At 44.2% G+C, this 13,503-nt stretch overlaps 1 protein-coding gene across 2 annotated transcripts; it reads left to right on the top strand.

Annotated features, from left to right (window-relative positions):
- Positions 1–969: 969 nt before the first annotated feature.
- On the top strand, positions 970–11,865 carry LOC116953162 (diablo IAP-binding mitochondrial protein). 2 transcript variants are annotated; one of them, XM_032973075.2, is made up of 6 exons: positions 970–1,109; positions 3,570–3,693; positions 5,879–6,010; positions 7,076–7,186; positions 8,104–8,200; positions 10,338–11,865. In XM_032973075.2, the coding sequence occupies exons 1-6, from the start codon at positions 1,054–1,056 to the stop codon at positions 10,589–10,591; spliced, it is 774 nt and encodes a 257-aa protein (XP_032828966.1). In that variant the 5' UTR covers positions 970–1,053; the 3' UTR covers positions 10,592–11,865. The 2 variants fall into 2 exon arrangements, with proteins under 2 accessions (XP_032828966.1, XP_032828968.1); XM_032973077.2 differs by lacking the exon at positions 5,879–6,010.
- The last annotated feature ends 1,638 nt before the right edge of the window (positions 11,866–13,503 follow it).

Genomic DNA, 13,503 nt, shown 5'->3' with positions numbered 1-13,503 from the left:
GCGTTGAAAACATGTTAAACATATATATATTTTATTTTTTTACCATCACGAATATGCTTTGATAATACAATAAACCTGCCAGTCAGTCATAGGCAGAGGAAGAGAGGACAAGGCTTAAGCCTGGACAGGGGGACACAGTGGACATCACGGACAGGGGGGAGGAGCGAGATCTAAAGACTGCGGGCAGCAGAAGACAAGAAGGCGCACGACGGCGAGCTCCCCCTGAGCGAAAGTCTGGGAGCTTCCACAGAAAGCCTTGGTGGCTGTAGCAGGAGAGTGCGTGGAGGGGAGTGGAGTGAGATGAGAGGGGAGAGGTAGGAGAGTGGGTGGAGGGGAGTGGAGTGAGATGAGAGGTAGGAGAGTGAGTGGAGGGGAGTGAGATGAGAGATGAGAGGGAGAGTGGGTGGAGGGGAGTAGAGTGAGATGAGAGGGGAGAGGTAGGAGAGTGGGTGGAGGGGAGTGGAGTGAGATGAGAGGGGAGAGGTAGGAGAGTGGGTGGAGGGGAGTGGAGTGAGATGAGAGGTAGGAGAGTGCGTGGAGGGGAGTGGAGTGAGATGAGAGGGGAGAGGCAGGAGAGAGCGTGGAAGGGAGTGGGCAGGTACAGCACTTGTCGTAGTTATAAAAAAAAGAGAGAGCGAGAGAGTGAGCGAGAGAGAGCGAAATGGAGTAGGAAGAGAGGGGGGGCAGAGAGGGGGGCAGAGAGAGAGGAGGGGCAGAGAGGGGGTAGAGAGAGAGGGAAGGGGTAAGGAGAGCAGAAAAAATAACAAAAAATATTTTGTTGGGTCTTTCATTTAAAAGGGGGGGGGTTTACATAAAGCAAAAACATAAACAAAAACAAAAAAAAACCGAAATGATGAACGGAGCAAAGTGCCGACCACACCGAGCATGAGAGAGGCAGGGGAGTGCGTGGAGAGGCGTGGAGATGACGTCATCCTCTTCTCGGCGGGACTCGTGACGTCAGGCCGCGAGTTGCAAAAGGCGTGACGTCATGGTCGTTTGAACCGAGACGCGTCGCTGCGTCACGTTGTGCGCGACGCCGTCACTGTGCTCGGCATGGCCTCCACACGAGGCCGCGAGGTGGCGACCGCTGCTCTACGACTGCTCCGTTGGTTCGTGTGGGGAGGAGGAGGAGGGGATCACCTCATCATCACCTCGCCATCAGCAGCTACAACCTCGTCGTCATTACACACACACACGCCAGCACCGGTTACGCCTCGCCAACAATACCGCATGAACAACACAGAGGTCATCCTCAGCGGCGACAAAGCCTCTCGTACACCGTCAGGGAAAGTGCTGTTAGCGAGCACATATGAAGGCCGGCACGGGGCTGTGTGCGGCCAGCACCACGCCCGACCGCCTTTGTCTCCCCAGTGGCGATGTTTTCATCGCGCTGGGGGGTATTGATTTTGAGGCTTAGTCGACCTAGGGGAGGGCCTAGGATCGGTTGAGATAAGAGCGTCACATTGATGTTGGCCGTGGACGGGATTCGAACTCGGGTCGCCGGGTTCGCAGTGCAGTTCGCTGACCGCTAACTCTACCACCGATGGCCACATCGCCTCCTCATTGTACGCTCGCTCGCTACACTTCAGCAGCAGTAAACGACACCACAGAGGTCACCCGCGCCGTTATCGGCAGCAATGGTCACTCCACTCGCCACCGATGTTCGCCTCGCTAACTTAATACGTTATCCACACGTCAATTGTACATTTGCAAGTCCTCCGCGCGTTGAGCTGTACACACACTGTCTCATCGTCATCGTATACAAATATCGTTACTGTACGTTGAACTTTTTTCACACCATACGTAGCCAACCGTGCTCGTCGGAGGTTAACTTCATTCCACCCACGCCGTCAGCGCACATCGCAACAAGTAGTTACACCTCATCAAGTTACCTCATCAAGTTACACCTCGTCAAGTTACACCTCATCAAGTTACCTCATCAAGTTACACCTCGTCAAGTTACACCTCATCAAGTTACACATCAATTTACACCTCATCAACTTAAACCTCATCAAGTTACACCTCATCAACTTAAACCTCATCAACTTAAACCTCATCAAGTTACACCTCATCAAGTTACCTCATCAAGTTACACCTCAACAACCATTTCAGCTCGTCATCAGATTTATATAATCAACCACAATACATCGTAATCATAATCCATTACAAACCTTTGTAAACACCTCATCATCTTAGTTACATAAAAACAAACGCATCTGCTGCATAACATCACCACTACCTCACGATCAATGCGCATATTTACACTCGCATCAACTATACCTCATCAACAAATTACAACGAGGAAACTGCACCTCATCGTATACACAATCGTCAAGTTATCAGTCATCAACTACACGCGTGGTTAACAATACCTCGTTACTTACATCTCATTACAAACATTACCGCCTCTACAACGGAACCCGAACCACTGCACACCTAATCAACTACAACGATAGCTCATTTGCAACAACTCAACAACACTATCAACACCAACAACATTGATAAACACCAACAACATTGATCAACACCAACAACATTGATAAACACCAACAACACATCATCATAAACACCATCATTAACTAACCACAGACCTCATCAACCCGCACCTAATACACAAACGCCTGCTTTATACCTAAATATACAACATTAAAGACCTTATAATAATGCCAAACATCTTGCCAACAACACCACAAGGCCAGCCAAACACATCTCGTAACCATCACACGAGCCTGGTCAGCACCAAGCACCTCATTATCACCGCGCTCATGTTTTATTGTAAACCCACTTGTAATGTAAGACTGGCATTGAGCGGAACTGGATTTTGCTTTGAGCCACGTGAAGAAATGCAATTTATTATATATTTATATGTTATATATTATATATTTTGCTTTTGAAGGCCACATTGTTATTTACAAATGTATTATGTTTTTTGTTAATTGGCTTTTTTCACCACTGCCAATATAGACATGTATGTTGAACGTCATTCGCACCATACGTAGCCCACCGTGCTAATCGCTTTGTTGCGAAGTGTTTGAAGTAGGGGATACGACACTTTAAGCGTGTCTCCAATTATGTAATTAGCAATGATACTCGGATATCTTTGGTGGGCCTCGCATTAGTTGAAACTACATTTGGATCAGGCCTGTACTACCCATCATTAATTGCTGAGGACTAGATGAAAATAAAAGGTGATTGAGCACGTTAATATTAGAAAGTGTTGCCAGGTTGGAAATATTGTCCTGTAGTATGTATGTTGAACTCCTTTCGCACCGTGCGTAGCCACAACCGTGCGAATTTAAGGTGTATTGTAACGTTCTTACCCCGTACCCCTACTAGACATCGGTGAAAAAAAGAGCTTTATAGCTCATCTGATTCCTCCAGTGTAAATATTCTGATTCTGAATGTAGATGTATGCCATGACAAATATACTGTGCAGACCGTGTTGAAGTGGTCGGCCCCGATGTGGCTGTGCACCATATGAAGTGAAGTCACAGACCAGATGTGTCCCACGGGACGTGTTCTCCACCCCTGTCACCAAAGCGTGACTTCTGCTCTTTGCTCAAACGTAGGTCCGTGCTGCTGCCTCCCAAGCGCAGCTTCCACGTCTGGGCACGCAGGCTGCTGGGCCCTCACCTGCTGGGGACTGTCGGGGCCTTGGCAGGAGCCTCCCTCTGTGCTGTCCCAGTCCTCCCTGTATGACCCAACACACAGACACATACACACGCGAGCACCACAGTGTCTAAACTAAGCTAAAAGCTAAACTTTTATTTATTTTACCAGGTAAGGCCCACTGAGCGATAAAACTGTTTTTTCAGAAGCGACCCGGCCGCAATTGGTAGCGCAACGAAGTGGCTTATCATGCAGAAGTTTATTGCAGCCAATTACGATTTTAAATGTGGAGGGAAAAACCGCAGGACCCTGATAAAAATCCAAAAGACCACGAGGAGAACATGCAAACTCCAAATATATAGGAGTCAGGGTCGGGATTGAACCCACGACCTCCTGTATACCAGGCGAAGTAGTTATCAACTTGCCACCATGGCACGCAATGAGGTGACATGTTTGCCAGTGAGGTCACGATGGCTCTCTACGTGAATTTTCTTGGCATTTTTTGGTTTCCTTACACACGCAGTCCATTCCTTAAAATGGAATTGAACACACACCTCCAATACAGGGCCCTCGTGAAAGCCTTCAAGTTCATTGCAGCAATCCTTGATGACTGATCAGTGACATCGGTCAGTCAGCTATGAACTTTTCAGGTTCTGAGGACAATGGGATTCATCAGTTACGGCATTCCAATTATTTATTTCATTTAGTGCCATGTATTCATATAACAATTATTTGAAAAATCAGTACAGATAAATTAGATGTCCATTTTAAAAGAGTATCCTGTTCAGGTACAGGATAAAACCATATACTTCCTCTAAAGTTTGCATAATAAATGCATTTAGTCCATACTGAAAAATATTGCAATCGAAAATAATCTACACATGATGGACAATATCCCATTCATCAGTTGGAATCAGGAGGCTATTGTAAATAAAAATACATCGTGTATTGTTACAGAAGGTAATGACTGCTAAAGCGAAATATATATAAAAAACAAAAGGATTACTCATTTAATGTGATTTAAAAGTGGCATTTTTTATTTGACTAAGTTGATTAATTGCCCTCAATGAAACTCAGGGATTGCCTAGTCTGGTAGTAGGGTTGATATGAACTAACTAATAAGTCAATTTGATTACGTACCTGTGTATATTATCTGCTTCACAAATCATGCGTGCCACTGTACGTGTGGTGCATGTTCACACATGGTGTGTATGTGTGTGTCTCAGTGCAGGTAAGGTGATCTGCTGTTAACTTCGTAATTTCCTGACTGTTGTCAGCATGTTCGTACTCTATATACCTGTGGTAATTTATCAAGCTTCTATGTAAACATAAACATTGGGGAGACAAAGACAGCCAGACGTGGTGCTGCCCACCCCCTTGTGCGCCATATAGGCCTGAATAGGCGCTTGTTAACGGCACTTGGCACAACAGTCTTCAAGGTTACTCGAGGGATCTTTGTCTTTTAGCATGTGTATTAATGTTTGGCATGTAATAATTCACTCTCCTGATTAACCGGATGGTCATGAGTCAGTTTACTTCTCATTTGTTTGCATGGTCTTGTTTGTATTGTCTGCCTCTTCTACCTTTGTTATGTGTGCCTAATGCTAAATTATGGTTCTTATTTGCAAGATTTAACCTATATGTCATGAGCAAACAAATGTTTTGAGTGATTCCATGTCAACTCAATCGGAGTTACCCACCTCAAGATTTTACTTATATGTTACGTTGAGGCAGTGGCGTGGCCCAGTGGTTAACGTTCACCGCTTTTTGCAGAAATTCACAGTTCGAATCCGACAGGTGGCCCTGGTTAATATTGCAGATGTATTAACCGGAAGATACTACACGCCTTCTGCTTCACAGTGGATGAAAAGTGTAGGCTATTGTGTGCCATTGTCATTGTCAAATTTTTTAATGTTACCTGCAGAATACTTAATTGGATTGCATATTTAGTAACATGGGCCCCTATTGTGAAACTACTTCAGACTACGATTGTCTGTGAACACAATGCTTTCGTGAAAGCATTGCACCATAACAATGGTGCGAATACCAAATGTACTAAATTATTAAATGAAAAAAATGTATGAAACCAGGACAAATATGTAAGCACAGTAATTCATATTTACTGAGATACCCTTTTCTAGTAGGTCTGGGTCAAACACTTGAAATGCATCTCGTTTCAAAGTGATTTTTTGTCAATGGTATTCATAATGACAGCACCTACTGTAAATTGATTAATTGTTACCTGTGTCATGAATGCGTGGCAACACAGATCCCTGAGGCAAACTCTCTGAGTCAAGAGACACTGCTTAAAAGGGCCGCCTCCTTGGCCACAGATGGAGCCACTGCCTTTCTCTCTCAGGCCGCGCTGGCCCTCTTGGATTCCCTCGACAGATACACCAAGGCACGTTGGCGTCGTAGCACTTGCAACACAACCATTGGGCGGTGGTGATGTGGCCCAGCGGTGGCGCATTCGCCGCTTGATATAGAGGCGGCGTGCCACGGTGGCGAGATGTTAACTACCTCGCCTGGATTACAGGAGGTTTAAGGGTTCAGTTCTGACCCTTGACGCCTGTTGTATATTTGGAGTTTGCATGTTCTTCCCATGGTTACATGGATTTTTCTCCGGGTACTCCTGATTTTCCGCCCACATTAAGATTCAATATGCGTTTCGAGTAATTGGCCGCTGTAAATTTCCACATGATAAGCCACTTTGTTGAGCTATCAGTTGTGCCCAGGTCGCTTCTGAAAAATAACTACTGTATGTAGCTCAGTGGGCCTTGCCTGGTAAAATAACAAATAGTTTAGTTTTTGGTTTACGGTTCAAATATAGCACCGCACCGATAATTATTACTGTGGGTGTAGTAACCATAATATACTGCTTCACTCACCGTTAAAGATCCCCTGACGTCATTCACAAGAGTCGGCGTTGGGGTCCAAATTTGAAAATGATCCGCAAATTATTCAATTGAGACGGTACACAGCAATATTTGCCCCTTATTAGCAAACTCATGCCCCGTGTCACTCTTGCAAAGGACTGATCCCGGTCTCTCGGGTTCTGACCTTGTTAAACAAGTAAATGGGAAACATTCCAGCTTGTTTCCATTTTTCAAGTGATTCGAAGTCACATGCACAGCTTGCGTGGAGATGCCATGTATAGTTTCCTGTTAGAATGTCAAATAATGGTTGTTGAGCACAAAACCCACAACAACGAGCGGCTGGCAACAAAGAGCACTGACGAAGTGGTAAATAATAAGCGTGAGTGCATTTGCTTTCTTGAATTGAGCCAAGGACATGATTTTGGGAAGAGAGAATGGAAGGGAATTCTAAAGTGGAGCAGTGCGAGGACAGAAGCGCAAAGAGAAGTGTTGTGACCAGCAAGTGTGGTGGTTGTACGCAGCATGGATTAGAAGAAACGCATGTACTTGCGTGTGCTTATCTCTGTGTGTGTGTGTGTGCTGGCGAGCAGGCCTTACACACGATGGGATCGCTTTCGCAGCAGTACGTGGACCTGATGGCCCAGCTCAGCTCGAAGGACGAGGAGTCTGTCTGGAACCTTATTGTTGAAGCTCGCTCAGAGGTAATGATAATAACAACAATGCAATTCTTAACACACGCAATATTTCACAGACATAAATTACTCTGAGGCGTAGAGCCAGGCTCCCTGTCGCTCAGAAAGCCAGACGAGAGATGTGGAGCCTTAAAGTGTCTCTTAAAAGTTTATGTAGATTGAATGCTGTTGTGAATGTGCATCAGTGGGGATGATGATGGCCACGTTCCAGATGGCGGAGGCTGCCACAGAGAAGCGACGGCTGGCAGTGAAGGTCCTGGTCCTTGGTGTAGAGGAGGAGGAAGTTTTGAGTTGCGCTGCCGTGGAGAGTTCTCCCGTGAGCCGTAGTGCAGGGTGATGAGAGAGGAGAGATAAAGCGGACGACCAAAACCAGAGGTGTGGTGGCACTGGCAGGTGATCCATGGTGGAAGAAGGGCCATTTCCCAAAATATCACTTATTTTATATTTTTCATTATAAGGTCACAATGTGGTTGACGAATGTGTTGATGAATCAGGATCTTTATTTAGATGCAGGAGGAGGAATCTGATGAGCTGTGAAGCTGTTTTTCACAGATGTCCAGTAGAGGCGGGTTAGCAAGTTAAACAGCAAACATAAATACATGATTTGAGTGCAAAATAGAGATGGTAAGCAAGTCACTCGATCTAAATACAGACAATAAGTCTGATTTATCAAGCTTGGGAAAGGCAGCAAAATAAAACAGTCCCAGACCACAGCAAGATAACACAACACAGTAGTAATCCCTCAATACAACGGCACATTAACATTGAATTTTCGATACACAGTTAAGGATCAAAGTTACATATCACATTGGCAAATGTGACCTTATCCAGCAGTAATCTTTGGATATTTTTTCAAAGGAACATTTCACGACGTTACTTCACAATGCACCACTGCCGTCGTGAAATAATCTGTTGTGATGCCGCAGGTCATCCGGCGGCAGGATGAGTGTCAGAAGATGGAGGAGACGTGGACTGCGGCGCTGTACCTCTCGAAAGGGGCAGCCGAAGCTGCCTTCAAAGCAGGTGCCCTCTGCTGCCACCCGCCCTCTGCACACTCCCCCCAACAACAACTACCGCCATTCGCCACTAAGTGGCGGTGACGTCACCACGGCACTTGTGCCAGGCTATGTGGACGTGAAGGCCACGTGAAGCAGGAGGTCATGGGGGACACCCTGCAGGTGCCATGGGTTCACTGACTGAGGTGACGAAGTACTACGAAACTTTGTGGAAACAAATTCAACACTCTCCCCCACCACCTGCAGAGAAAATATGGGCTGTGGCGACTCAGATCTTGCATACGTCTCAAAAATTCCCCTGATAGCCAATTTTATGCAGGTGGCCAAATTGATGTGGTTTTCTTGTCTTCTTACCAAAGGGCCCTCTAGCCATCTGAGTCGACTTTGCGCTTATCTAAGATGGGTACCAAGCATCATTCTTGCCTTCCTTGTCTCTCCATATCTGACCCAATGCAGAATCAGAATATGTAATTATCAATGGAGAAATCCAATAAGCTATGAAGCTCTTTTTCACAGATGTCCAATACGGGTGGGTCAGAAAGTTACAAAAACAAACAATACAGACAACATCATTAGACCTCCTTTGCCAGTACCAAAATGTAATAATAGGGTTTTTTCCCCTTTTTTCTGGCAACAAAACTGAAACCTTTTTTTACAAGGATTCATGTCTGCATTAACCACAATACCTGAAGTCAAAATGCAAACAAAAAACATACTATGATATTATATGCATTGTCCTTGAAATTGATTGGTCCACACCAAGGGACAGCTTTCTTTTGCCATCATCTGGTTGAGCACCAATTGGGTCGAGGCTCAAAAGAAAGCCGTCCCTTGGTGTGGACCAATCAGTTTCAAGGACAATGCATATAATATCATAGTATGTTTTTTGTTTGCATTTTGACTGCAGGTATTGTGGTTAATGCAGACATGAATCCTTGTAAAAAAAACGGTTTCAGTTTTGTTGCCAGAAAAAAAATGGAAAAACCCCTATTATTACAATACAGACAACGGTCGGAGTGCAAAGTATAGGAAAAGAAGACAAATCACAAAAATGTAATATCTAAAATAGATAAAGTATATTGCATAAAACTTGATTTGAATCTTTTCGTGACTGCAGGAATTACTCTTTGGTTCTTTCGGTAAAGTCACGTAGAAAGAAAATGAATTAAATTATAGAATACGACGTTTCGATTGCAACACAAGCAATCGTCATCAGGTAGAAAACAAACCTAGCGAACTTAGAAATATAATGCAATACAACACAGAGAGTCGGCTAACATAACAGTCAATACACTACCTAGTTGATTACGTTCTTCCAAAGATTGCTACATTTTAGAGAGACAAAACACAAACACGGAGACAGACAGACACGCAAGCAGAGAGAGACAACACAGAGACACACAGTATCTATGTTTCGTCTCTCTCTTAAATTTAGCAATCTTTGGAAGAATGTAATCAACCAGGTAAGGTGCTGACTGTTGTGTTAGCCGACTCTGTGTTGTATTGCATTGTATTTCTAAGTTCACTAGGTTTGTTTTCTACCTGATGACGATTGCTTGTGTTGAAATCGAAACGTCGTATTCTATATTACATAAGTACACCAATTCCCCAGCTTAAGCAAGGCAGCAAAACAACATCAAAGACAGTCGTAAAAAATGCACATTAAAATGTTACTATCGATACATGGCACAGGATGAAAGTGACAAATCACACTTGCAAATGATTGTTGTATCCAGCACTAATCTTCTGCTTAAGGATGCATTTTGAAGGAAGATTTACGACGTTATAGAAGGAAACAATGTTGTTCCGAAAGGTTGGTGCTGCAACGGCAAAGGTTTTATGGCCTTTTCATTTTCTTGCTCTAGGGATAGTTAAAAGGCAATTAGATGGACGTCTTATGCTTTTTGAGTTTGACAATGGGGTTAATGGATTAGCCATGTATCGCGCAGATTTGCCAATCCAGTCTTATGATCCCTGAGATCCATCTCACCATACTAATTTGGCGCACAACATCAACTGCAGCTTGTTTTTTAATTTACCCTTTTAATATTCGAGCATATACTTGGTACTGATGATAACCCTATGAGACCCTAGTGCCGGTGGAAAACCTCAAACTCTACAATTGCTCGTGTGTTCTCTGCCAGGTGTGGAAATGGCGGCAAAAGTAGCACTCACTCACCTGCAACTGCTGCAGGAGCAGTTGGAGGAGGCTCATGCCCTGGCCAGGGCGGCTGAGACGAAGGTGGCCAAGGTGCAAGTGGGTGAGATCCAGCGCACGGCATTGCTGGCAAAGCAGAAGGAGGCCGGCAGCAAGGGTTCCTCCCCGCAGGTCAAATCCTCTCAGCCCGCGTACCTGCAGGAAGAGGAACTCCCAGAGCAGTACCTTCGTGAAGATTGAGCCAGAGGTCGCCCGGTGGCTTAGGGAAGCTAATGTCATGCACGTCAATATGTGTAGAGTCAGAGGTTCATATAGATTCTTTTTTTTCACAATTTAGGCGAATTATATGCAAATGACGGGGGGCGCGGTGGGGCAAGTGATCAGCGTGCTGCGCTGTGAATCCGAATAGCTTGAGTTTGTTTGCCGGCGATTGCTAACAGCCGTGGCGAGCGATATCTAAACCAGGCCCCGGACTCCCCTTCACCAACCTACACTGATAAGCTTGGTGAAAGATGGTCAAATAGGTGTGGGGAGGCCTCCATCCAGCAGTGGATTGATAAAGGGCTCTAAGTTGCATGCAAGCGACAGTCTAATGGAGGTAACACTGCTGTATTAATGAGACAGAATAAATTTGAATTATTACAAACAAGACCATAAAAATTAGATAAAAGAATTGGAATTTGCTGTTCTTTGCACCCCTGTATAATGACTGAGTGAAATGGCTGTTGGGGTGAGATGTTTACATGCCAAGCTGATGCCGTGTTGGAGCGCTGAGCTCAGCACTGCTGAGATCTTGAGTTCAAGCCCAGGAGACATAGCCCCGTGATTAACCATGATGCTCAAATTTAGCGAGTTGAGTTTCAACCAATGACTGAACATTCAAAAAATCCAAACTGTGAAATGTTCAATCTTGACTTAAAGCTTTCGTGACTGCAGGAATTCATATTCTTGGGTCTTTCGGTAAAGCCACGTACATAGATCAAATAATGAAAATAATATCCCGCGATATTTCTCACTTGATGACGATTGCATGTGTTGCGATCGAAACGTCGTGATATTATTTTATCTGTAAAATGTAATTATCTAAATTATGGCATATTCACCTGTGTACTCAGTCTGGCAAAGCATTGTTAATTTGTCAACAGGAAATTGCAGTGGCGCGAATTTGTTTATGGGCTTTACACGAAGATATTGCTGCCCCAGTTAAAGCACCTGCTAAGTGCTAAGCCTCCCCAGAGGGGACCCCCTTGTAATGTGAGACACGGGGTCCAAATTATCATCATGTTCCAAAAGTTTAACATTGCAGTTTGATAGTTTTGTGAAGGAGTGGTATGATGTTGCTCTACGCGTAGCATCCATTCCCCTCTCAGGTTTTGATACGCCGTTATTGTTTGACAAGTTACTAATGAAAATGTTACGAAATAATAATGAAAATGCCCGCAACTGTCGATTAGGATTTATTTTTCTTTGTTTATTCTGTTGGAGAAAAAAAACAATAAACGACGTTTTTCAGAGTTTTCTGTTTATATTTAGAACGTTCTGCTTTGCTGCGCTTATTTAAACTGAGTTGTCAATTTGTGAGAGACTCTTGATCTCATTCGGCTCTTAACTAGCTATGAGTGGATAATTTAAAGACATTGGTTTGATTGACATGCAACGGACACTGCAGGGCACATAAAGTGCTTTTCCGTCGTGTGCATGAACAAAGCAATTGAAGTGACTTCAAGAGTAATTCTGTGGGTCATCCTATTGCAAGGTGGTACACTGCTTTCTTTGAGAGTTCCGTATCAGAACTTGCTACATGACATGATGCTGAAAACAGTTGCAAACCAAAAGGGGAGAAAACTAATGCAAAAAGAGAGAAGACTGAACAAGGACCCACATCAAGACAAACTTGTAGGTTTTAAAGGTAAAAAACACAACCCACAAATACGTGGTTCTTACCTTGCAGGCGACCTGAGATACCTGTCCAAAGCTGTCATAACGAGTTGTAATACCCAGTGAATGCGAATACATAACTTTAAAGTGACTTTTGCATACCATAAGAGCGCTCTAGTAGCATCACTGCATTGGTATTAATAGATAGGATGGCAATGCTGCAGTGATGTAACCAGAGCCTGCTATAGGGAACGTGTGTGGCTGAAAGTCCCTTTTAAAGTGTGTTTTCTTCCCACTCGTGCTGAACAGCTTGGGGCCACAGCCTCGGTGTTTGTCTGTAAACTCCGAGTCAATGAAATCTCATGGGAAAAGTCCCAGCCGCTTAGGCAAATGTTATAGTCTACAAGCCTCGGTAAACCACAGCTGGATAATGAATGTGAACTGTTGTAAAATAGCATTATCACGGTGTTACGCATTCACTTTTGCGCTTAATAATTGACACGTTTCTTACGTTTTTTGGATTAAATAAAAATCTGAATATGCGTTGCCACCGTGATCTCAAGATGTAAGTAATAGATTCATCTTCGACATTCCACTCGATTTATTCTGAAAATCTGGCTGTGCCTGATGATGCTCCTTGTAATTACTGATGAAACTTCATACTCAGATTATAAATGTGGATTTCCTCCAACACACCGGTGTGCTGTACTAGTTATAAATTGTCGTATATGTGTGGCAAACCTTACTGATTGGCAGTGTCGGGTGCTGGCGGGTTTAACGACATGTACACGATCTAACCTAAAAAAAAACCTGTATTATGGATGATATTGGTCGTGAAAGCCTACATGTTAAACCGATTTATTCTCTTTGCAGAAACTGCATCAATGTTATGACAGGTGGATGACAGCTCCCACTAACAACGATCAACTTCGTTTTGACGGAGCCATCCAGCTATACCGTGTTATCAGCCAGAATGTGTTCCGCTCGCGGATAAACCCGTGGTGCCCAAACCGTGACTCAATCCACGTGTGGCTGCCAGTCAGTTCAAAGTGCAACTCGATAGAGAGGCAAATCATTTGTAACTTTGTGGTATACATTTTATCCGAAATAGAAAACTGCTTAAGTGGACAGAGCCCCGGTACGAGCACTTCCAGGGCGCTCCCACAGATTTTTTTTATCCTAAATATCTCGGCCAACCAGCGCAAGTGAACCGGGCGAGTGACCGCCACACGGTGTAACTTGCGGTTATCTGCGGCCATGTGAATATTTCACTT

The sequence above is a fragment of the Petromyzon marinus genome, unplaced genomic scaffold (assembly GCF_048934315.1).
Source record: "Petromyzon marinus isolate PM22_M1 ecotype Great Lakes invasive population unplaced genomic scaffold, UKy_Petmar_22M1.pri1.0 PM_Scaffold_149, whole genome shotgun sequence".
In the NCBI taxonomy this organism is placed as follows: Eukaryota; Metazoa; Chordata; class Hyperoartia; order Petromyzontiformes; family Petromyzontidae; genus Petromyzon; species Petromyzon marinus.
This window is presented reverse-complemented; position numbering and strand designations above follow the sequence as displayed.